This window comes from Schistocerca piceifrons, chromosome X, assembly GCF_021461385.2.
Source record: "Schistocerca piceifrons isolate TAMUIC-IGC-003096 chromosome X, iqSchPice1.1, whole genome shotgun sequence".
Classification (NCBI taxonomy): domain Eukaryota; kingdom Metazoa; phylum Arthropoda; class Insecta; order Orthoptera; family Acrididae; genus Schistocerca; species Schistocerca piceifrons.
This window is the reverse complement of record NC_060149.1, coordinates 607,995,473-608,022,451: the sequence shown is the minus strand read 5'-3', so window position 1 is coordinate 608,022,451 and position 26,979 is coordinate 607,995,473. Positions and strand designations below refer to the sequence as shown.

Below are 26,979 nucleotides of genomic sequence, written 5' to 3'. Positions count from 1 at the left end.
GTCTTTTAATATCATATTCTGTCAATCCTTCACAATGTTATCATCAAGTGACTTCAAAAACAAAGGTCCATGTTGATTACGAGATGCTCCATGGCACACTTGCATTAGCAAATAAACAGGTGTCATCAGTCCTTCCACAGTGATGATGACGAACCAGACTGTGGTGGTGATTGTAGGCATGGGAAGTACATCATTGACAACCTGGGCTAGGTTGACAAAGACATCATCTTGTCAGGTCATGGAGTAGCTGCTCTTGCAGACAATCTCCAAGTCCACACATGTCCATCCCACCAGCAGCAGCAGAAGAAGAAGAAGAAGAGCAAGAAAATCTTCAAAATGCAGAACTAATGAGCACTCACAAACAAGTAAAAAAATCATTTTGAATACATACCTGTAGGATCACTGGAGTCAAATTGGGATTGCTTATTAGCCCCTGATGAGCCATCATTTTCATTATATTGTTTCATCCCTGCTGATTCTAATGGTGCTGTTGATGTTGCTGCTAGCAAGCCACAGACTGGGATGACTCGTCACAACAAAACAACTTCTATTTATGGCCAAAAACCACATTCCTTTGCTTATTTCAGCTAATGGGAGAGAAGTATTCATACCTCCAATCACGTGTTTTTAGGCATGAAGGTGCTTGCTACTGGCTAAGCATAGGCCCCCAGTATGTGACATAGCTTCCACCAGTGTTTATAAATACAGGATTATATTTCAGTGCAAGTATATAGTGGTCCACCACATGAGCACTGTTTCCACTATTCAAAGAGTAGGAGGAATTTACCAATGCTTTGAGACACTGTCTGCATGACAACCAGCATGTGCAGTCAACTACCAATGCATTAGACACCGATGTCAAAGAATACCATACATATTTTGGTAACATGCTTTTTGCAGGTGTTCATTAGCACAGAAGCATCAGGTATCACTCAGAATCCAATATGCATTGCGACTGCAATAATATTAATAACAGTAATGGAAGGTAATGAGATTAATTTTTTCTCCACTAGCGAGGGGTCATGAGATCCCTGCAGAGTGACCAGAGACATTGAGCAGCTGCTATCATGGCTCTATCAAGGCATTACCAGCCACTGATTTGTGTTTTTAAAATACATATAACCTAAAAGTTTTTACCAGTAGCATTCTGCAAGCAGGGTTATTAAACTGTTTTGTGGTATTTTATATGAGCAGGAGTTTATGTAATCAATATCCACATTAAATAATTTAAATTGTAGACAGATGTGTAACATTCTGCTTTAGATCCTCGATGATCAAACACAGTTTAGTTTATTATCCATACGGATAGCAGTAAAGACTACAGATGACAGTACTTTCAGTCTTAATCTCGAAGTGTGAGCGTAATTACACTGTGTGTGTGTGACCCTCCAGACTTTGCTGCACTATGTCCAACAGGGGTGGCCGACGGACAGCAGTCACCTGCAGTCTCCAGAGGTCCACACATATTGGCACTGCTGCCAGGACATCACTGCCAGCGATGGTGTCCTCCCCATCTCAGGAGATGCTGATTGTTGGAGGGTGGTCCTGCCTTCCTCTCTCCACCAACGTGCCTTAGACTACTTCACTGGTCAATCCTGGTGTGTCGTTTTGACCAAGCAGCTGGCATGCCAACATATCTACTGGCGGGGGATGGACGCCGACATCATGCGCATGGTGGCTTCCTGTCCATCGTGCCAGCAGCAGCAAGTGGCGCCAGCACGCCGCCTTGTCCCATGGCAGGATGCTCGTTCTCCATGGTCCCGGTTACACCTCGATTTTGTGGGTACTTTCCTTGGATTTTCCTGGCTTATCCTGGTTGACACTGGTAGCGGGTTCCCTTATGTCTCCCGCATGACCTCCACAATGTCCGCCCGGACCATCCAAGCGCTTTCCCACATTTTTGCAATTGAGGGTCTACCGGAGACGCTGATGACTGACAACGGCCCTCAGTTTACCTCGGCCGCATTCAAGGCTTTTTGCACCACCTTGGGCATCCGCTTGATTCACACCGCTCCTTTCCACACAGCGTCCAACGGATTGGCTGAACGGTTAGTTCTCACCTTCAAGGTCCAGATGTCCAAGCTGCACCCTCTCCACTCCCTGGACGATGCCCTTAATATCTTTCTGTCTTTCTACCGCTCCACCGACCAAGAGGGGTCTTCCCCAGCCTAAAAGCTTCATGGCCGCCCTCATCACACCGCCTTGTCTCTCTTGTATCCCCCTTCACCTTGCCCGGCACCCCCGCACTCGCTGCGGCCACATTTTTGTCCACAGGATCCAGTCTGGGCGCTGGTCTTCACCCGCAACCATTCCCGGTGGGTGCCCATCTGGATATCGGCTCTCCTCGGTCGGGCGATGGCGGCTGTCATCCTCGACGATGGGTCTGTCTGCAGGAAGCACATCAATCAGCTCCGCCCTTGGTGTGGGATGCAGCCCGTTCAGCCGCCTCCGCAGTTGCAGCCAGAGTGCAGGGTGGTTGTTTCTCCTCCCCTCGCAGCCACCACCACATCTACCGCCTCTGGCTCTGGCTCCACACCCACCGTCATCTCCACCGTCTCCTGGATCACCATGGGCGGTCGCTCCTGAGGTGGTCACTACACCCATGGACATGGATGCCTCGCCCAGGCCAGGGTTCTTCTCTCCCGCCGACCCGGGGCTGGATGTCGACATGGGCTGGCTGCCCACTCCGGCCAGTGGGGATGGGGAGAGAGGTCTGCTGTGGCCTTCTCCACCAGACATCACGGCGCCTAGAGTATCAGCAACCAAACTGACAGCCTGCAGCTGCAGTTGCCCACCTGGCAGGCACACTGAAGCACTACACAACTGACAGGCAATATTGATGAAGGGCAACAACAACAACCACAACAACAACACCACAGCAAAGACACCAGTGGCCAGCAGGGGCCACTACTGGCCCACATAAACATAAGGAAGAGGTTGCTGCAGATCCCAGAACTATTTTCACATGTCAAACCACGTGATGGAAAATAGTTCCGAGGTACTCATCCGCCAAAGAGCTATAAAGGCCAGCACTCGGCCACACATCGGCAGTTCATCGACCGCCAGCAGACATGGATAGCTGCCGCCCCTGCAGCCCGGCTTGGATCTTCTCGCTGATCTCTGGATTAGGCTTGGTATATTGGAGAAGTCTCTGGCAGAGACTAGTAGGAAATTATTTCAGTTATTTTCTATATTATTCTTGTATTTAGTTGTGATTCGAAGATGGATCACTGTTTTGTGTTGGTGTTATACTTGGAGAATTTGTTTTGGTTAATTGAACAGTCCATTAAATTGTTTTCAGACTTGATCGTTAGTTTCTTCTGCTTGCGCAGACATAACACACACACACACACACACACACACACAAATGGCTCTAAGCAGTATGGGACTTAACATCTGAGGTCATCAGTCCCCTGGACTTAGAACTACTTAAACCTAACTAACCTAAGGACATCGCACATCCATGCCCAAGGCAGGATTCAAACCTGCGACCGTAGCAGCAGTGTGGTTCCCGACTTAAGCACCTAGAACTGCTTGGCCACAGTGGCCGGCACACACACACACACACACACACACACACACACACACACACACACACACACACACACAGTAGTATACTTACAACCACACTTACTTAGACTGCAAATGATATCTTCCGAACAGATTATTATTCACCTGTCTGCAATTTCAATTATCTAATGAGTAAATCAGTTACATAAATTCTCAATAGTGTAAAATTATTACGCTACTAAACGCCAATACTCAGCAAATAAGACCAAATTAAGCAGAAGTATCATAAGAAATCAGTTAAAAGTTAAGCACATTTTGAAATAGAAGCTATTGGAAACCAACAGAAGTTTCCATTTTCAAGAGAGGTAAATGCACAAATGAAACTCAGTTCATCTGCAAGTATCACATGTTCACTCATAAAAGACCGTTGTCTGTTTCAAGGTACAAGATGGTGCATCACTGACAAATTATTCCTCAACTGTCCACATGTTACATAAAGAATTCCAAAAATATATAGCAGGTTACTAATCACAAAATTCTATACCTGAAAAATTAACAAATTATTTCTAACTGCTGTAATATATTATACAATACTTAAATATGTAGAATATGAAATATTACAGTATTCTGCACAAAACACAACCTCATGTCTAACAACAACAACAACAAAAACTTTGAAAATTGTTGAAAATTGCTTACGAATGTCTCTAGTGTGCATTCTTTCATCTTACTCTAAAATCAGCCACTAGGCTGAATTATTTGGTAAGAGGTTTTCCAGTCTGGAAGAAGGTCCTGTGAAACTGGAGAATGACATGTTGAAGAGTGACAGACTACTTAATAAAGGCTATGAAAGAGCAAATAAAGTGTTTCCAGTGTTTGTGAACTATTGTACCCACCAAAGAGTAAAAATAGTGTAGGTAGCATGCACATTTAAGTTGAAAAGGAATGCAGATAGTACACCACTCCATCATGCTAGGCTTGCTGCAAATGGATTTACACAAAAGTTAGTTCGAGATTGTGGTGAAACCATTTCCACCAGTTGTGAGTTGCGAGCTCTTAGAGCTCTCGTCAGTTTGGCTGTAAATCTTGATGTTAACATTAAACATTTTGATATTATAATTGCTTTTCTACATGGGAACTTGAAGGAAACCATTCGCATGAAGCAACTAACCTGTCCAAGGAGATTCACATTTTAAAACAGTCAGCTAGGGAGTGGTAAGTCAAAACATGCACTTGTAGATCTAGGTTATGTTGTAAATACTCATAAATATTGTGCGTTCATTAAAATGTCAGGTAAAAATTGTGCAATTGTTGCTTCGTGTGTAGATGATTTTGATGTCTTTTGCAATAACAATGTGATGAAAGAGGAGTTGTATCAGGGACTATCTGAGCATTTTGAAGTTAAAGATCTAGAAGATGCATGTCCTGTATAGGCATGTGTATAACTAGAAACTGGTAGAAAGGTAATTTAGAACTTGATCAGTGCATATGTGCTGAAACTCTTTAATATGTTTAATTTCACTCCTACAGGAACACCAATGGAGGCTGGATTTAGGCTTTGGCATATGGAAAGTGATAAGCTTAGAGTGCCATATCAGGAACTTACGGGATGTTTGCTGTATGTCAGTACCAGTTCAAGACCTGACATATCTTGTGCAGCAAGATACTCTAATATAATTGTAATTTAACTACTATTTATTAGGGGACAGCAAAAAGAGAACTTGATTATATCAAGGAGACTACGAACTGTGGCATTGTGTGTAACAAAGGGAATTTTAAAGATAGCATATAAATGCTTTTGTTACCTCAAATTTTATTGATAATTTTACTATGGGGTTGTCATAACATTGGAAAGCTTTTTCTGTTGGCAAAAATTATAATTTCCTCAGAAATAAGAAACAGAAAGATGTTATCACCTAAATTACTGAAGATGAATATGCAGCTTTAGACTCTGCAGCCAAAGAGGCAGTGTATTTGAGGACAATTGTTAAAAATTAAGCATCAAAATCCTTTAATTGTTTTTCAAGACAGCTGAGTTCCATTAGACTATCACAAAAACCTGTGCTACATTCTATATTGAAACATGTTTGTGCCAAAGGAGATTTTACTACATAATTTATAAAAAAAGTGAGATTGTTTTTAAGTACTTGACATCAAAGGAAACGCCTGCTGATGTACTAGCTATACCATTTGCTACAGAGCAACGCAGGTATCTTATTCATAAGTTGAAATTGTCCCCATATAAGATAGTGTTATTATGTTGTTAATGTAGCACACTATTTCAACTTTGTAATAGTCTTCTGAGACATAACAGAGTATCTCTGTGTCGTTGCCCCTTTGTCAAATGGGTATGTGATGCAATGCTAATTTGTGCAAGTGTTATTGATCTTTACCATCATAAATACCAATACATTCTAACAAAAAGCATACTGATAATGGTGTGTTTGGCAAAATCTTTAATTCAGTGTATCACTTAAGCTACACATTTTCATAATATGCAAATATAACTTGAAAATACACAAAATACAATATATTAACTTCTTAAACACTGCTCAGTTTGCTTATGGCCAACACAATGATGGACAAAGCCCCACACAGAGGAAAATTTTATCTCTAATCACAAAGAAAATCCAATCATTGCACCAAAACAAAATAGGATTTAAAACACTGTCTGTATTACTTATCAAAATACATAAAGATTTAGTTCATAATAATACAAAACACACATGGGTTACTTATTGGTACTACTGGTCTACCTTACATGTTGAAGTGAACTTGCTGATGACAACAGTTTGATCTTCGTACCACCCTTTAAAGAAAAATTGTCTTTGTTATTTGCTCCTTAATAGTAGGGAACACATATGGCTCACTTATTGGCATTACTGAGAAGACCAGTCACAACTTGAGAAAGCACACATGCATTTATGTTGACTCAGAAAAATATGACATGCCTGGAGTTTGTGCAAGCCTCTACTTGTCTGAGGAGGCACACATACATCTATGTTGACACGGCAAAATATGACATTTGGAGAGTGCATCAATGTGCATGTGCAGACCTCAGCTCATTAACACGAGTGACTGCCTTACGCTGTCACGGAGTGGAAACTACATGATAGCCACACATGAATTTAATACACATATGTATGTGTAAGAAATAAGTGTTGCTATGCTTTGAACAACCCACTTTTGTCTACTTTTCAAAGTGAGACAGGGTATAAACTTTATTTTGCAGCACAAAATGTTTCTCATCTTGTGTCCATCATGCTAACTTATACTGATGCATGGAGGAGACTTCATGATATTTTGGTGAAACAACATACTGAACAGTAGTTTGGATAACTGAGTTTAATACACATTCACTGACATGGTGCAGGTCTTTATACCACAGCAACTAGTACCAATGAAACTGTAACAAGTTTCCCCATACATCACCTTACATGTGACATGGGACAGGTTGTTAAACTGTAACAATGAGCCCCCAACAAAACTGCAACAAATTACTCCATGCATCACCAGCCATGTGATATGGGGCAGGCTTTCACACTGTGACAACTAGCCCCAATGATTTTTTAACAAAGTTTTGCAAACATTGAAAGTGTATGATATAGGGCAGGTTGTTACTTGATAATAACTGGCCCACAATAAAACTGTAATAAATTATCCTATACATCGCCATTTCAAAACTGTTATTCAGTAAGCTATTTTACTGAAGTTTCATGTAGTTCCCACTGTGTGACAGCATAAGTCAGATAGTCAGTGTCGTGCACCTTAACCATTAAGTTAGATCAGTAGTACCAATAAGTGAACCATGTGTGTTTTTTCTGGTATAGAAGAGATCTTCAAATTTTTGATTTAAGTGTTATTTTATTCTGATTCAAAATCGAAATTTTGTTTATGATCAGAGATTGAATGGCCCCCTATGTGGAACATAGTCCATCGTAGTCTTTCACAAAAGCAAACCAAGCAGTGTTTACAAAGTTAACAATCCTGTTAGTGCATTCTAATGCTATACTTGTGCATTAAAAAAAATATGCCATTTAAGCAGTACAATACATTAAATACAAACACCAAAAAAAGTTTTGCATCACCTCACTTCCAAGAGTTCCGGAACTTGTACAGAAAATTGGAACAGAGACCAACATAAACATAATTTCCACACATTTTATTCCTCATGAAAACCATGCATTACATGTTGGACCACCATACAGCGAGACCTTCAGAGTTGGTGGTCCAGATTGCTGTGCATACCGGTACCCCTAATACCCAGTAGGACGTCCGCCTGCATTGATGCATGCCTGTATTCGTCATGGCACACTATCCATATGTTCATCAAAGCACTGTTGGTCCAGATCACCCCACTCCTCAATGACAATTCAGCATAGATCCCTCAGAGTAGTTGGTGGGTCACGTCGCCCATAAACAGCACTTTTCAATCTATCCCAGGCATGTTCGGTAGGGTCCATGTCTGGAGAATGTGCTGGCCACTCTAGTTGAGCAAAGTCATTATCCTTAAGGAAGTCATTTACAAGATGTGCTCGATGGGGGAACAAATTGTCATCCATGAAGATGAATGCCTCGTCAATTTGCTGCCGATATGGTTGCACTAATGGTCGGAGGATGGCATTTAAGTATCGTACAGCCGTCACAGCGCATTCCATGACCACCATCGGCGTTCATCGGCCCCATATAATGCTGCCCAAAAACAGCAGTGAGCCTCCACCTTGCTGCACTCAGTGGACAGTGTGTCTAAGGCATTTAGCCTGAATAGGTCGCTCCAAACATGTCTCCAACGATTGTCTGGTTGAAGGCATATGCAACACTCATTGATGAAGAGAATGTGATGCCAATCCTGAGCGGGTCATTTGGCATGTTGTTGGGCCCATCTGTACCATGCTGCATGGTGTTGTGGTTGCAAAAATGGACCTCACCGTGGCCGTTGGGAGTGAAGTTGCACATCATGTAGCCTATTGTGCACAGTTTTAGTCATAACACGACGTCCTGTGGCTGCATAAAAAGCATTATTCAACATGGTGGCGTTACTGTCAGGGTCCCTTCGAGCCATAATCCATAGGTAGCGATTGTCCACTGCAGTAGTGGCCCTTGGGCACCCTGAGTGAGACATGTCATCAACAGTTCCTGTCTCTCTGTATCTCCTCCATGTCCGAACCACATCACTTTGGTTCACTCCGATTCACCTGGACACTTCCATCGTTGAGAGTCCTTCCTAGCACAAAGTAACAATGCAGACATGATCAAACTCCAGTATTGACCGCCTAGGCATGTTTGAACCACAGACAACACAAGCCGTGTACCTCCTGACTGGTGGAATAAGTGGAACTGATCGGCTATTGGACCCCCTCCATCTAATAGGCGCTGCTCATGCATGGTTGTTTATGTCTTCGGGCAGGTTTAGTGACATCTCTGAACAGTCAAAGGGACTGTGTCTGTGATACAATATCCACAGTCAACATCTATCTCCAGGATTTCTGGGAACCAGGGTGATGCAAAACTTGTTTTTGATGTGTGTATCTCACCAAAAGGCATCATTTTTAGCATTCTTTGTTGGGCTAAAGAGTCAGAAAATGTGAGATTGGTGGATAAATATGCTACAGATATTAGTATTGTTTAGTAGTTGATTATGGAGATATGGTCTGAACACTAAATGTCGAAATCTTCCCAAAAAGATTGTTTTCATACACCAGTGAAACATAACCACAGGTAGACCCAAGTTCAAAAGTAATAAAAAAAGACTATATTAGCCACATTTATATTTTTGTAGTGTAAAACATGATGTGTTATCCTTCCCCCTGCCCCTAAAATGGTGTTTGGTTAAGCAAAAAAACTTCATTTTTGTACCACCAGTAACATAGTCTCATTCAGCTCTAAGAGCAACTGCCAACTAGTACTGCCTTGCCTGTTTAGCGTATTATTTTAGCCACTTGTCTTTTGTATTGTCATAGATGTCAAGTGTATCTTAACCTGGAAGTTACACTGCAATAGCATTCTTCCAGTTGTTGCTCCCACTGTCAGATTATGTTTCACACATACACATACACACACACACACACACACACGCACACACACACACACTCAATTTGAATTCTGAATGCCTGTTTGTTTGTTTGGATCCATCAACTATCATTGCCCCCCCCCCTCTCTCTCTCTCTCTCTCTCTCTCTCTCTGTATGTGTGTGTGTGGGGGGGGGGGGGGGGGGTCATGGCCAAGTTGGCAGCTCTGGGGCTACATAATACCAATTGTTTTGTTAACCCAATTCAGGTCATTCAGATACTTTTCAGGATGGCGGCTCTGGTGCCACATACTGATTGGCTGTTTCATTTTAATTGCTGGTGAAATACTGGATTCTGATTGGAGGAGACAGGAGGGTGTATGATGTCATGTGGTCAAGGACCTTTGCCTTTCATGGGAGATTGCTCTATCAACTGAGTTACCCAAGCACGACTCACGCCCCTTCGTCACAGCTTCAATTCTGCCAGTACCTCGTCTCCTACCTTCCAAACTTCACAGAAGCTGTCCTGCGAACCTAGAATTGGTAGAGCACTTGTGCACGAAAGGCAAAAGTCCCCGAGTTCAAGTCTCAGTCTGGCACACACTTTTAATCTGCTAGTAAGTTCCCTGTCAATGCACACTCTGCTGCACATTGAAAATCTCATTCTGGAAGGTCATGAGTTAACCCAAAGGTCAGTTTTCGTCCAGTAAGAAGGTAGCTCTGCAACTGATTGTTTCTTTGTACTCTGAGTGCTAGAGTAAAGTTTTTATATACCATTATCACACTTCCTGCCACTTTACCACATAATATTATGAGAGATCTATAATGCTGTGTATCAATCGAACTGCATATTTTCATATTCTCAAGTATAAATACAACAACAACAACGAAATATGGCACATTAGCTTCTTAAGCACTGAAATCAAGATGGTGGCTGGTCAGTTTGCTTCTGTCAGCCAATCACAGTGACCACAGGAGCCATGCTCTAAGTCAGTCAATCACTGTGAACAAAAGACACATGGTCTAATCAGAAAATCATGTGTCTTTATCATTGTGTGAACACATGAATTAGATACAGACAGTATAGGAACAAGCAAAGCTATGCCTTCACGTATAATTTTGATTGTCACAAAACTTTGATTGCTTATTTTTGTCAGGGATGTGGGTATGCAAGCCCACATTGCTGTCAGTGAAACAATAACATTGCTATTCTCAGTTGTTTTTTCCTCTGAATACATCACAATATGCATATCTCTATTTCAGGCAGTGTGCTTAGGCTGAGAAACTTGATGTGAGTGAAGCAATGAGATATTTATTTTTCGTTGTCACAAATATTTGGATGTTTTCTTTTGAATATGTCATGATTTCTGAGGGCATGGTTAGGATGGGACCCAATAGAGCAGCTTCAGTTGTCAAAACAAAAACCTGGTTGTGGTGACAGACTGATATCAAGCTTAGTCTGAGGTCTAACAAGAAATCCCTTGAGTGCAAGGTCACGAAATGCCAATGACATTTACAACATTCAACATATCACATATTGTCTACCATGAAACCACAATATTGGCTGTTAATGGCAACAGGGATGGGACTGGAGGTACCCTATGCTGAGCATAGGATGAAGCTAAGGAGTGTAGTTGCACTGCTTCATCAATGAATAACTCACAACAGTGTTACAATGTTAGTGGTGTTGATACAAAGCAGAGCAATGGAAATGATAAACAAAGCAAACATTGCATTACATCTACAACAACACTTGCTGAAGTTGATATTTCATCTGAAAGGAACCCAAGGGATTTCATAGAGTGAGAAATAAGTTTCAAATGAAATATTAGAATTTCTGCAAGTGGTGTCATATATGCTCGACTGTGTGGACAATGTACATGAGGAGTACAATGATGATGGTACATGCTTTGCAAATAAAAATGATACTGAAACACATTCCAAGTCATGTAGTTCATCATCATTGTTGGACAGGGAGCCATAAATCCTGTCTCCAGTGAAACACAGTGAAGGAAAACTGTTGTCCAATGAGCAGGTACTAAAGATAATTACATACATGGAAGATCATCTGCAACATAGTAAAACAGCAATTATGAGCAGATTTTAAATAAGTCTGCAGCAATATGACCATGCAGTGCATAAGAAAAGCTATGGATATTCAAGGGAGGACAAAAACTAATGTTTATGTGTTTCAAGGATGCTTAATACTATTTACCCGATGTCCGTGATAGTGATCTACTAGGTCATGCACATGAAATTGTGCATGACATAGATTACAGTGATTTCAAGGGAAGCAGTGGATGGCTACATAAATTCAATCAGTGATACAGAACTGGAAGACATGAGATAATGAAATTTCAAACAAAGCATCAACTTGATGATGCACAGTGAACTGCTGAATCAGCCCAAAGCTTTGTAGATGAGGTAAACAAACTTATCCCATCGTTCAGTTTGGAATTTGTTTTCAAATTTGACCAATCAGAATTTGAAGAGGAAATGCATATGAAAGGAACCCTGGATATTAGAAGTACCAAGAGAGTTGTGTCAAGATTAACTAGTATCAATGCCTTAATGCATTTGTATACAATTATGCTGACTGTTAATCCTGGATGGAAATTGGCTGGAAAGTTATTTATTGTGCTGCAAGAAGTTGGAGCTGCTCTGGCCCCTATGATTCTTTCTCATGTGCATGATCTTGTAAGGGCAGTGGGGAATATTTACATCACAGCAAGCAAGAATGGGAAAATGGGAGTAAGTGAACTAAATCTATGGTATGAGCACTGATTTTGGCCAGTAGCTGATCATAATAATTTCCTTTTGTTTCATTCCTGGTCTGCGTATGAAAATCATACTCCTTTACAGCAAACATCCCTCCTGAAAAGTGTGTGACAGTGCAATTCATACCACATGGAACTACTGGACAAATTCAGGCTCTGGATGTTTGTTTTTTGTATGCCTATAAAACATACTATCTGATCATCTGCAGCTATACCTTAAAGGATAGCCAATTTCACAGTAAGCTCCATGAGAGACTGTTTCACATTCAGATGCATGCCATCACATTCAGTCAGTTCTTATCATCTCGTTATGCCAATATTATTCTATACACATTCTTTAAAAATGGATACCAAGCTGAAAGTTCTGCATGGTTTGTAACTCCCAAAGACTTCACCTCTGATCTTGATGGTGTGAACCTTTGTGATCACTGTGGCACTCAATTATTCATTTGGTGTTCATGGTGGAAGTTAATGATTTGTTTGGAACATTTTTTGAATGTCAACAATATCCATTTTTTGAAGTGTAATACATACATCCCATAGAAGGTTGATCTCTGCACCTCCCAGACATTCATTCTCTGTCACCCTCCTGATGCACATAGTGAGTCATTAGGAGCTAATATTGATCCTGTCATAATTGTTAACAGAATGCTTTCAAATGAGCCTTATTAAAGAATGAAATAACAACCTCACACTCAAGGGATTCCTTGTAAGTTAGGTTGGAAGACAACAGTTTGGTTGTGAGTTGAAGAAGCCAACAAATGTGGAATCAAAAAATCTGGTTCTGTTGACAGACTAATATTTAGCTTAGCCAGAGAGCTACGTTAGGTTGGAAGGTAAAAGTCTGGTTGTGAGTTGGTGAAGCCAATGAATGTGGAAGGAAAATCCTGGTTGTGGTGAGGGACTGATCTGTAGGTTAGCATGCAGAAGTGATATTTATATTTCTAAGAGTGTGTTTAGACAAGAATGAAACAGCAGATCTTAAATTGCTGTAAGTTAAATGAGCAACAGTGACATTTATATTCTTGTGTGTCACAAATATTTTGCTACTTATTTTCAAACATATCATGATTTACACAGATGTAGTTCGGCATGAAGCTAAGAGTACTGCTTAAAATGCTGCATGTGAAATGAGCAGCAATGATATCTGCTCTGTTGCTTGCCATACATATTTAGCTCTTTTTTATGTTTTGTTATCCTCTCATCCTCACAAGGGAACTTCCCCATTGCACCCCCCTCAGATTTAGTTATAAGTTGGCACAGTGGATAGGCCTTGAAAAACTGAACACAGATCAATCGAGAAAACAGGAAGAAGTTGTGTGGAACTATGAAAAAATATGCAAAATATACACTGAGTAGTCCATGGGCAAGATAGGCAACATTGAGGACCACATATGCACAGGAGTGCTGTGGTCCTGTGGTTAGAGTGAGCAGCTGTGGAACGAGGGGTCCTTGGTTCAAGTCTTCCATCGAGTGAAAATATTAATTTTTTTATTTTCGCGAAGTTATGATCTGTCCGTTCGTTCATTGATGTCTCTGTTCACTGTAATAAGTTTAGTGTCTGTGTTTTGCGACCGCACCGCAAAACCATGCGATTAGTAGACGAAAGGACGTGCCTCTCCAGTGGGAACCGAAAACATTTGATCGCAAGGTCATAGGTCAACCGATTCCTTCACAGGAAAACACATCTGATATATTCTATACGACACTGGTGATGGCATGTGCATCATGTGACAGGAATATGTTGTCGACCCACCTAGCTTGCACACTTGGTGAATGGGTAAAAAGATTCTTCTACCTTGCCTGATTTAGGTTTTCTTGTGTATGTGATAATTACTCCCAAAAAGTGATGAAAATATAAGAGTTTGTCAGATAATAATTGTCTGAAAATAAAAAAATTAAACTTTTCTCTCAAGGGAAGACTTGAACCAAGGACGTCTGGTTCCACAGCTGCTCACGCTAACCACGGGACCACGGCGCTCCTGAGCTCATACTGTCGCTGAAGTTGCCTATCTTGCCATGGACTACTCAGTATGTATATTTTGCTTATTTTTTTCATAGTTCCACACAACTTCTTCCTGTTTTCTCGATTGATCTGTGTTCATATCCACTGTGCCAACTTACAACCAAATCTGAGGGGGTTGCGATGCGGAGGTTCCCTTGTCAGTTGCATGTAATACTGTGCTGATAAGTATAACTTTAGATCCATCGAATCACAACTGAATAAAACACATTTTTCATGCCTTACACCTTTAGAATAAAACACATATAATTACCAGCATGATATTTCGAAATATGTACCAACTGGCTGACTGGAACCCATGTCTTGTGCTCTGAGAGCTTTTAATGCTAATATTCCATATTTGATGGATCTCATATTTATACTTGCATATTACAAAAATATGCAATTTGAATGATACATTGCATTAAAGATCTCTCCAAAATGCATCATTTTTGTACAGTCTGTTGTACTACACTGGCAGGAAATCCAAGAATGATATATAAAAATGTTATTAGTGCTACTACTTTCTATTATGAAATTATATTTATTTTTCCTCATGCTCAGAAGCACATCATGTTAATGTTACAGCATTGGCTACTGAGAGTCAGCACTATTTTGCCATCTTCACTACCCACCACAAAATTCAATAGCTATTACCACTGAAGGGTCTGAGATTGGTGTGTGGATGGCATTTAGTGAACTTTTGCCCCATATGGAACATCCAAAACTAGGCAAGAGTATAGACATGAAAATACTCTTTTGTGACATATTAAAGGAAAGGAATCAGGTAACAGCTACACATAAATTCTCATTGGTGTTTCCCTCTATTCATTTATATCCTTTTTATTTCAGCTGTAGCAACTGCACCCATAGTCCACATCTGCAACACATCCATCTAACAATTTCTTTTCAGCTCTAAATTCTCTTTTCTGGACACTGGTGTAAACTGCCCACTAGATATTATTCTTATTTATTTATTTATTTCTGGACCAGTATTGTGTCCATGTCCATCATCATTTAAACCACCTTTTGTCACATGACCAACCATCCTCTCAGAGCATAGTGCTGTAATAAGTTGAAATTTTTAGGAAGCTGATTTATATGTTACAACTATTTCTTACAAAATAATCTTGGAGCATAATGACAATGAAATATAAATATTACCTCATTTTGTTTGTTTGAATCTTCTTGTTTCACAAGACCTTTGATTGGATAAAAATAATAATAATATCCTGGTATGACCCCACTTGTACTTGCAGGACCATAGTTTTGTAACAATTTACTGAGGTCCTGAAGGCCTGATGAAACTTGAGGATTCTTGGCTACAATATCTGTCAAGCCAGACAGGTCAAGCGTAGCACCTTTCTTAATGGCTGCTTGATAGAGTGCTGAAAGCTCCTCTTTTGAGAGAGGTGGTGCAGGTATTCCAACAGAGCTAAATATTCCATGCTGGTTGTTAGTATTTGAATGTAATCCATATGCCAGTCCATCCTGAAAGTTAAAAATTAAATGAGAGATCAGACAGAAATTTTGTACTTTAAAATTAAGATAATGTAGTACATGTTTCAAAAACAGACAAATATTAGGTCAACAGTTAGTATAACAAACAATTTCCAATTGCTTTTACTTTATAGAAAAATAAATTTTCAACATGATTACTACTTTAGTACAAGTGAAAGTAAAACTCTTCACAACCTGAAGATAATTTTGAATACCACAATTCTATATTAGGCATATTCCAAATGGAGATGGTAGGCCTTGCCTTCCCCTGCTTTTGAATTTATTTATGCAGTCTGGTTACAAAAGGACCTACTGTTTAACATGGGCTTTGAACCAAGGTGCAACTTTTTCATTTTAACAAATCGTTGCCTTTAATTTAGATGCTGCATACTATGCAGCTGTAACACATGGTGAATGTCACCTGCTTCTCACAGCATTTTAATAATATTTAATACATTACTGGATTCACTCTCTGCTTTCTTTATTTGTGGCCTGCCTGTAAAGGGGTCATTTCCATGTTCTTGCAGCTCTTCTGTCACATGATGTACTGTTTACAGCACCAGAAAGGAGTCACTACCCAGGGATTAGTGCACAAACTAACAGACCATTCTGGCAGGCCAAAGATACCATCAATATGATGGTATCTAGAGAAATAAACAATGAATGATGTCACTAACAGTATGAAAACATGACTAAATCAAATCCAATGAACTAACATGGCTTTAATGGGAATAATGGGTTTTAAGTGATCATATTCTTGTTATTAACACCTTCAATCATATTAGAAACTTGAGAATATTGTACCATGGTGGGGCAACAAGGGTGTCTGTCAGAGATGTAAATGCAACTGAGGTATGCTCAATTGAAATGAAACACAATATCAAGCCACATTTGTCGGCTTTCTCACAAATTGCCACCTTCAAACTAATGTAGACCTTTGGCTACACTACGTAGAAGTCTGTCACCACAACCTTATTTTTTTTTAAAAAAAATAGTTTTTCTCATGATACATTTACTGGCTTTGGCAATTCACAACCACACTATCATTTTCTAAATTAACATTGACCTCAGGATACATTACAGATCAGTTTATCATCACAACTCCCATAGTAGGTAGGCAGTATAGACAGTGGTCTCATTGGTCAAAGCAGAATGGCAGTATCATTATATTCAATGCATCCATCATTTCCACTAGACTTGCAAAGCATGGCTGAAGCCACCACCCACAAGAACTAAGCAGCATATTGCAAGCAGGACACATGTATGACATGTACAGCTTAAATATACAAACAAATGCTGTCTTTATAATATATGATGTCGCAATACAAAGAATTTATGAATGGCTTGGTTCTTTACTAGACCCATGAATCCCTTTGTAATCTTCAACCACTTCCAGCAGATTTGCCATTTCATCCACCAATTCCTGAGGCATGGTAATCGTTTCCTAGGTGAAAACAATGTTTCTTTGAATTAGCCAATCATTTACAAAATACTATATATTTTTAATGCAAAGGAAATTACCTTCTATCTAGAAAATTAAGACATATGTTAATATATCATTAAATGGATGCAGCCCAGAAGTAACAAATTACTGGACTGTTTAGATATAACCTATTCTTATGAAAGAATGTAACTGATCACTCCTTTATTTTGAATAACATTAATTCATCCCAGCATCCTCAGCATCGAAGTCAATGGCTACAAACTGTGAAAGGCTTTGAGGAGCAGTGGAACATGCCTTAGAGCTATGGAACATATCTTAAAGCTATAGGTAGTAAGGACAGAAATTACTACACCCGGAAATAGCAGAACCAATGTTTTACTTATTGAGGTTTTTTTTAGCATCACACAATTAGAACTTGCTACTTGTAATTATTTCTGCATTTGCGCAAAATGTTGGCTCTCAAGGACACATATCAGGTGGCTTGATGCTAAAACACACTTCATTCTGAAAAGACATTTTGAGCTACATTTCAGAAATATGTAAGGAGGCATCAGAAACAAGGTATGTGCCTTACACATAAGTTGATCATCTAAATAGTAATACTATTAGTAATAATAATAATAATAATAATTTTATAGCAATTTTATAGTAAGCCATTAAATTAATAGACACTATCATATATATAGTACAGTGCAACCAATAATTCAAAAAATAAGGTTTGTTATTAAAATTCTGGTACCAAAAGCAGCGGGTTTTGAATCCACGCCAGATGGCATGGAGCTCGAGTGCGATTAGAGGTCTCTACAGCTGTCGCACCATAAGCCACAGCTGCTCACGTTCCTGGCTGGCGTGTAACATGAGGGTACCACGCTGTAGCACGTGGTTCCAGGAGCCAATAGTGGCATACCTTATTCCAGATATAAGTGCCTGTCTCTCACTCAGCTAGGCAGTCTGAACTTGATGGAGTCTATCGACCTCTCGGCAACTCTCACTCGGTCATCCGTCGTTGTTCGTGTCTGTCCTTTCCATTCATTTGTTTGTTTGCGGGCTGTTCTCCATTTGGTCCTGCCTCGCTTCTTTCTCTACCAACCATGTTACAACATTTTTGGCGATGAGTTAAACGGTGGTAGTTGTTAGCATGGAGGCAAAGTTGGTCTGTCTTCTGGAGCAACAGCAGCAGCTCCAGTTTGACATCTTACAACAGTCGCTGCGGTTGCTAAAAGACAAAGTCAATGCCCGGGACGCGTTACCACAACTGCTTACAAGTCCTTGGGTGTCCGATGCTTTCCCATGTCCATCGTCAATCCCACCTTTTAATGACGTTAAAGGGGACTAGGAAACATACTTACATCGGCTGAAACAACACTTCACGGCTTTTCAAGTTGCAGATGACTCCTTGTAGATGTTGTTTTTGTCTTGGGCCTCCCCAGACACATTTTTTCTTCTCCACAAGTTGACACCATTGTCCAATCCTGTGGCTCTCTCTTTCCAGGAGATATGCCTTTTGCTGACAAACTATTATTCTCAACACTACCATGTGGTCGCCTCTCGGCTGGAGTTCCACCAGTACCATAAACAGCCTGGTCAATCGTATCGTTCCTGGGTCACGGACTTGCAGGGTCTCAGCTGTCGATGCAATTTTACGTGCACCAATCAGCAGTGTAAGGCTTCGTATGCAGACTCCCTGATCCGAGATGTGGTGGTTCAGCCGGCTCCTGATCCTGAGGTCCACACTGTGATGTTGAAACTTGATATCCCCTCCTTGGAAGAGATTCTCCGCATTGCCCAAACCTTTGAAATTGATCCAATGGCTAACAAGTGTCTTATGGCGTGGCCGCAGGTGGCGGCGATCGAGGCATCTCGGCGGAGGCCAGCACCGTCAGGACTCCTCGTTGTACGAAGCCTCTATATCATGCGCGCCTCTGGTCGACCCTCGTCGCCGGTCATGTGGCCCACTTCCATCTTGCCCACACTGCTTTACCGCACATTCTCGAGATGATTGTCCACACCGCTGGAAAACGTGCACATTTTGTAAGAAGGAGGGCCGCATCTGATCAGTTTGTCGTAGTCTCTCGACTCACTCCAGTCCTACACCTCCTGGGCCTCAAGATACTGTCCATGCTCTGCAATCAGTCGTTCCACAGGATGATCCGTCAGTGCGGAAGCTTTTCCTCACACTCCGCCTTTTCACTGAGAACGTCTATTTTCAGGTTGACACGGGGCCGTCGTCTCCCTGATCAGTATGGCGACATATAACCGGCTGGGCTCTCCTGAGTTGTCACCTCCCTCTTGCCGTTTGGTTGCCTATGGAGATAGTTCCATTCCCATTTGTGCGCAGTTCGTCATCGAGGTGACATACAAGCATGTTCCCCGCCTCCTTAGCCTCTTTGTTGTTCACCATCTGTTGGCTTCGAATATTTTTGGCCTGGATGCGTTTCAACTGTTTGGTTTTAAATTTCCAATGAAGTTAAGGTTGTTTCCACAGCTGCTCCCATTCAGGACTTGGACAATCTGTGCTTCGCTTTTGCATCGTTGTTTGCAATGGATCTCGGTTGTGCTTCCAATTTTCAGGCACACATCACCCTTCAGCTGGATGCGCAGCCTTGTTTTTGTGGGCCTGTCCCTTCCGGTTGCCTTATGGCCGGCAGTCAAGCAGGAACTTGATCAGCTCCAGGCCACTGGCATTCTGGAGCCTGTGACTTACAGTGCCTGGGCGACACCATTGGTGGTGATACAGAAACCCAATGGGCCCCTTCGGCTGAGTGGGGACTTCGGCGCTACTGTCAATGCTCAGTCCCTCATTGACACTTACCCCATTCCCCAACAGGAAGACCTCCCTGCCAAGCTTGCCAGGGGAGAGTATTTTTCAAAGATCGACCTGGCTGAGGCATACCACCAGTTACCCTTGGATGCGGAATCCCAGAACATCATGGTTATCAACATGCCTTTCAGATTGTACAAGTACAAATGCCTTCCCTTTGGTATCTCTTCGGCACTGGCCATTTTCCAGTGGTTCCGGGAGCAGCTTACACAGCCTATCCCCACCTGCATGAATTATCCGGATGACACCTTGGTTACCAGGCGTTCCAGCCAGGAACACTTTCAAAACTTCAGCACCTTATTTCACGCTCTGAAATCTGGAGGTTTATGCTGTCGGCTGGACAAGTGTTGCTTTTTCAACTGGAAGTGGAATACTTAGGCCACTGGCTTAGCAAAGATGGCATTCGCCCTTCAGGTCGTAATGTCGCGGCCACTGAGGCCCTTCCTCGTCCCAAGGACTTATCTGACCTCCAGGTGTTTTTGGACAACGTTACTTATTACTTAAAGTTCTTACCCCAGGCTGCCTCCATTGCTCAACCCTCAATCACTTGCATCGCAAAGAGGTACCTTTTGATTGGACTCCTGCCTGTTATCAGGTTTTTCTCAATTTAAAGGCAATGCTGAAGTCCGCCCCTTGCCTCACTCCCTTTTCTCCGGACTGACCCTTGGTTGTGGCGGCTGATGCATCAGCATATGGCATTGGGGCCATCCTTGCACATCAGAATGCTGATGGCTCAGAACTGCCCATCGCTTATGCATCTAAGACGTTGATCCCCGCACAACGAGACTACTCCCACATTGAAAAGGAGGCCCTAGCAACCGTGTTTGCCGTCCAAAAATTGCACACCTATCTCTTTGAGGCAAAGTTTACCCTCCTGATAAACCATAAACCCCACTTTTCGGACCCCACTCTCACCTTCCAGAGTGGATGGTTAAAGTCTCCAGCATTGGGCATTATTTTTGCGAAATTATGCTTACACCATCTGGTATAAGCCCACCACCCGACATGCTAACACAGATGCTTTGTCTCGTTTTCCAGCAGGCCCTGATCCTGCGTTTGACCAACAGGAGGTCCTCTGCTTTCACATTGATTCCGCCTGCAGGGATGTGCTGGATGGTCTGCCTCTTAAGGCTGCTCACACTGCCACAGCTACCCACCGAGACCCTATCTTGCAGTACGTTCTCTCTATGTGGTCCACAGGTGGCCCTACTATCTTACTCATTGGATGAGGACCGATTTCAACCCCTGGCTCCACCTGTCCCACAGGCTCTCAATGGTTGATGATGTCCTTCTGTTAGCCTCGGAGTCGGCTTCACATCGGGTGGTCATCCCTCCGGATTTGTGGCATCATGTGCTCAGTTTGTTACACCGCGGGCACTGGGGTATGTCCCACATGAAATTTTTGGCTCGCCGGCATGTGTATTGGCCTGGCACTGATGGCAATATTGACCGTCTGGACGCGGGTGCGCTGTGTGTGCGCGTCACCAGGCCAGCCCCCCTCAGTGGTTCGCAATCTGGCTTGTGCCTCGCCGGGCCTGGGATCGCATCCATCTCGATTTTGCGGGCCCGTTTTGGGGGTCCATGTGGTTGATTATCATTGATGCCTACTCCAAATACCCATATCTTGTCCGCATTGTGTCCACCACCACAGAGGCCGCACTCATGGCTCTGGCCCAGGTTCTTGTCATAGAGGACCTGCCTCACGCATTGGTCTCCGATAATGGCCCCCAATTCACGGCATTCTCCTTCCACGAATTCTGTTGTGCCAACAGTACCAAACATATCTGTAGCCCACCTTTCCACCCTTCCTCCAATGGCATGGCGGAGAGGCTGGTCCGCACATTTAAGCTACAGTTAACAAAGGCGGTCGAAACATCTCCGACCACGTCGGCCTTCACCCTGTTTTTGAGCACCTATCACACCATGGCAATCAATGGACATAATCCAGTGGAGCTCCTCCGTGGGTGACAGCCATGGACCCTGCTCCATTTGCTGATGCTGTCCCCCTCCCACCCCCACTCCCAGCCCTCTCAGCATTATGCCCCTGGCGTGGCAGTGTGGTCCCGCTTTGTACAGGTGCCAGCCGGGGTGGACGCCTGCCACAGTTGTCGCAGCCCTTGAGCGGCGTGTGACTTTGGTGCAGACTTCAAAAGGGTTGGAGCACCACCATCATAACCAGCTCCACCTGCGTGCCCCCAAGAGACTCATACCACTGCCGCCACCTCCTCCTCCTCTGCTATCTCCTTCAGGTACGGCCGTGGTCCTCAAGTCACCACCATTGCCCCTGGTTGCTGTCTCCCTGTGGGCCTGCCACCGGCCCACCCCATCCCAGGTGGTCGACAGCTCCCTCCACTGCCCTGGGCTCTGGGTCGGCTGTCATGGACACCTCGGACGTGCCTTCCTCCCCACCAATGGCAGTTGACGAGCCCAAATCTTCTTCCATCTGTCGCCCACCTTGGCACTGTCTGGGCCATTTCTGCCCTTACATGCAAGTTTCAGGGGGCAGGGATCTGGTACTGAGCGCCACAGGTTTTGAATCCATGCCAGACAGCAGGGACCTTGAGCACCACTTGATGTCTCTACAGCTGTCACGCCGTAAGCTGCAGCTTTGCATGTTCCTGGCTCGTGTATAACATGAGGGCACCATGGTGGAGCACGTGGTCCCAGCAGTCAATAGTGGCATACCTTATCCCGTATATAAGCTCCTGCCTCCTGCTCAGCTAGGCAGTCTGAACTTCGTGGAATCTATCGACCTCTTGGCAGCAGACAGCGTATTTACAGTACTTTGTTTCCGTTACTCAGTAGACATTGTGGATTCGTTTGGTTGTTCCTGTCACTCTGATGCTTCTTGTGTGTTGTCGTCATAAGATCTTGCTCGGTTGTCCATCATTGTTCATGTCCGTCCTTTTGGTTCATTTGTTTGTTAGCAGGCCGTTCTTTGTTTGGTCCTGCCTCACTTTGTTCTCGACCACCCCGCGACCGGAACGGTTGCAGTTACAACAAAAATAATATTATATTACTATCAACAACTTCCTTTATCTTATAGAATGGTTGGGCAGCTAACCAGTCATGCAGTGTACGTTTTGAACTTTTGTTCAGATAGCTCTTTTACGGTTTGTGAATGCTTATTTGATAATTTGTGCCTCATGAGTTCATAACTGCTAATTTATTACAGTCATGATTTTTTGTTCACAAACCAAAAACTTGCAGTTTGCCTTTTATGACTATGAAGAACCAGTAATCAGCTTTTTTCTGCTGTATTAATGCATCAGCACACAACTAGAATTTCCTCATAAAATAATACCTTATGATACTGTGCTTTGAAAAAATTAAAAATAAGATGTTCCCACATGTATTTCAGATATACAATTAAGTCATCTTAACGAATAAGTTACTCTAGATAACTTTCTTAGTGCAAAAACCAGCCATTGATTTTTGCTATCATTCAGCAAGAATCTACTGGCTCTAGACGAATAGGATGCTGGAGTAGTTGTCATTTCAGCACAAGTTTTGGGGCTATTGCGATCATTACTATTGTGAAGAAAATTTGTGTCATTGGCATGTAGTGCCAAACTGGAACTAATACATGAGGGCAGGTCATTAATCATTATTAAAAACAGGGAAGGGCCCAGCACTGATGACTGTGGAATGCCCACCATAACTTGTTCTGTACAGGACATTTCCTTGCCAACACAGACAATTTGCTAGTGGTTCTGCAGATATGATTTTAATCATTTAAGGCTATTATGTCTAATGCCATGGAAGTCTCTTTTTTTCCTTCAAGAAGTAGTGTGTGTTCCATGCAGGCCTTGCTTAAATCAAAAAAGGTGTCTTGAACAAATCTTTTGTCCTCATACACTTGAGTCTTTCACTATAGAGTTTATGGCATCAGCATTTGGCAGTTTTTCCCTAAAGCCATGTTGTGCTCCACTAAGTGTTCCTAGATTTTCGAAGTAAACAGATACCTTTTGGTAAAATACACAGACCAGTGCTTTAGAAAAGTTGGGACTACAGACACTGGCCTGAAACTTGGAGGAGAGTCTTTATCTTGTCTTTTATATGAAGGAACTTCCTAAGGCAGTTTAAGCTCACCAAGAAAATATCCCTCCCCTAGATACTTGTTTATACAATAATTTAGGAAGTACCCAATACTGTCTATTACTTTATTCAGTAGGTTACAAGATATGTCACATGCAGGATGTTTTACAATACGTATTACACACTTGTAAAGGTTGTAGAGGGCACTTAGTAGATCAATTTTTACATATTAACCCATGTCAGAAAACATCATCTGACAGTGTTACAGAGTCAAAATAGGTGCCAGCACCTGTGAATGTATGTATGTACAGGATGAGTCCATGATGAGGATAAAAACTACCAAGGATCACAAAGAAGCATAAATGTAGCAATTTAAGATATGGGTCCTTGTACTGGAAACAGACTCAAAACTTATTACCGAAAACCATTATGATACCTCTGACAATTGAACACATGTACCAGTACTGTTGTTGCTGAGAAGTCTAGTAAACATGGGTTTTAAAATGTAGCCATGCGGGATTAGCCAAGCGGTCTAGGGCACTGCAGTCATGGACTGTGCGGCTGGTCCCGGCAGAGGTTCGAGTCCTCCCTCGGGCATGGATGTGTGTGTGTGTGTTTGTCTGTAGGATAATTTAGGTTAAGTAGTGTGTAAGCTTAGGGACTGATGACCTTAGCAGTTATGTCCCATAACATTTTACACACATTTGAACACTTTCTAAAATGTATACCTCAAGAGCTATGAGCACTTGTTCAACAGAGGAGATATGTTTCACACTAGTGAAGATGAAGAAGTGCTCATAGCGCCTCAGCTATGCATTTTAAATCCCATGTTTACTACACATTTTTTTCTTGTCTTTGTCCATATTACCACCTCTGAAAGTTGGATACCCTACATTCTTAGCAACAAAGTATCGGTACATGTATTCCACTGTCAGTGGTATCAGAATGATTTTTGCTTGTAACTTTCGACTCATTTGTTTCTAAACCAGGGACCCTCACCTCAAATTGATACATTCATCTGTTTCTACCATCCTTGAAAATGTGTAACACCATTGTGGAATCACTCTGTATAAACATACATTTATGGCAATGGTGCCTATAACTTTGAGGCTCTCTAGTGTTGCCGGTTGACACTTCTGTGCTATGTCCACGAGTAGCCAGATACTGGTGCACACATCAGGAAAACAGGAGAGAAACTCGATGACTCAAGGCGCGAAGGCCACCTCCAGACAACACTCAACCCATGCCGGAGTTGAGCAATAGGGCTGGATGAATGGTGGACTGACGAGCAAGTCAATATCAACCTATGCAACAACAAAGTGTAACAAACTTTCAACACAGTGCTGTCAACAAGTGTGAGCCACAATCCAAATCAAAACCAAAGAAGAAAACCAATAGATCAGATTAGATTAGATTAATTATTCATTCATAGACCCATAAAAGAGGGAACCCTCCTGGGTGTGGAACATGTCAGATAAACACATTACAAAAATGTAATTAGAAAAACTTGAGTTTCATTAATTTTAATGATCCACAGTCAATAAACAGTAAAATTATATACATGAATTAAATTGAAACTTCTAATATTTACAGGTTTAATACTTACATCTGCTTTCATTAAATCCATCATTCAGACATTTGCTAGTTTCTTGGCTATTACAACCAAGTATTGTCAAAAATTAAAGTAAATTATTCATTTCAGTGATCGTCAGTTAAGAACAGTCAGATTATGTACAAGATTTAAAATTAAACTTCTACTATTTACAGACTTAAGACTTACATCTGCTTTCTATCATTCACATAGTAGGTAGTTACTTGGCTGTTACAACCAAGTATCGTCAAAGATTAAAGTATAATAAATTTTCATTAAAATGGTCCACTGCACTTGTTGAGAAACTCATGGATGGAATAGAAGGAGTTGGCCACCAAAAATTCTTTTAGATTATGTTTAAATTGTGCCTTGTCTGAAACTAAACTCTTAATGGTTGCTGGCAACTTATTGAAAATATGCATTGCTAAATACTGGATTCCTTTCTGGGCAAGAGTAAGTGATTTTAAATCTTTATGTACATTGTTCTTATTCCTAGTATTGATACTGTGTACTAAGCAGTTAGTTGGAAAAAGAGATGTATTATTTACAACAAACTTCATTAAGGAATAAATATACTGAGAAGTTGTAGTTAATATGCCCAATTCTTTGAATAGGTTTCGACATGATGTTCTTGGACTTACATTACTCATTACTCTTATTATAAGCTTCTGTACTCTAAAAATGTTTTCTCTGTTTGTGGAGTTACCCCAAAATATGATACCATATGACATAATGGAGTCAAAATAAGCAAAATATGCCAGTCATCGACGAGTAGTCAGTAGTACATAACACACAAAAAAGACAAAGTACATAACACACAGAGCAATCAAAATGTTGCAGTATTTATGCCAGCTGCAATGGGCACTATTGGCCAGTGTATTCATGTGATGATATGGTGTCCACATTCACTAGGCAAGTGCAGCACTGTGGCAACACTGCCCACTGCCCTCTATCGTCCATCAAGGTCCATTTGCTCCGGCAGGCATTCAACTTCCACATAGCCTGATACTAGTGATACTAGATCCCCCCCTGAAACTGGTGCATACATTAGAGATGGTGCCCTGGAAGGTGGAACATAGGTACAAGTGAAGCTGCAGCCTCATCAACTGTAGGCTGGGGGGGAGGGGGGGCGGGGAGAAGTGCAGTCAGCAGTGTCAACCAGAACAGTGCTGGAGATGGGCATACAAGGGGAATCACTGATCTAGATGGCGGTGGAAGAGGAGACTGCAGAGGAAATGGCTGTGTCCGAGGCCAAAGCTGGCTGTGGTGATGCCGCTCGAGGCCCTTC

General features: G+C 42.0%; 1 protein-coding gene across 2 annotated transcripts in view; it reads right to left on the bottom strand.

Annotated features, from left to right (window-relative positions):
- Positions 1-26,979, bottom strand: part of LOC124723166 — a 246,139-nt gene that overhangs the window by 33,000 nt on the left and 186,160 nt on the right. For both annotated transcript variants that reach the window (XM_047248365.1, XM_047248366.1), the window contains one exon: positions 15,462-15,788. In XM_047248365.1, the coding sequence (XP_047104321.1) occupies positions 15,462-15,788 (327 nt within the window). The remainder of the gene's footprint in view (positions 1-15,461; positions 15,789-26,979) is intronic.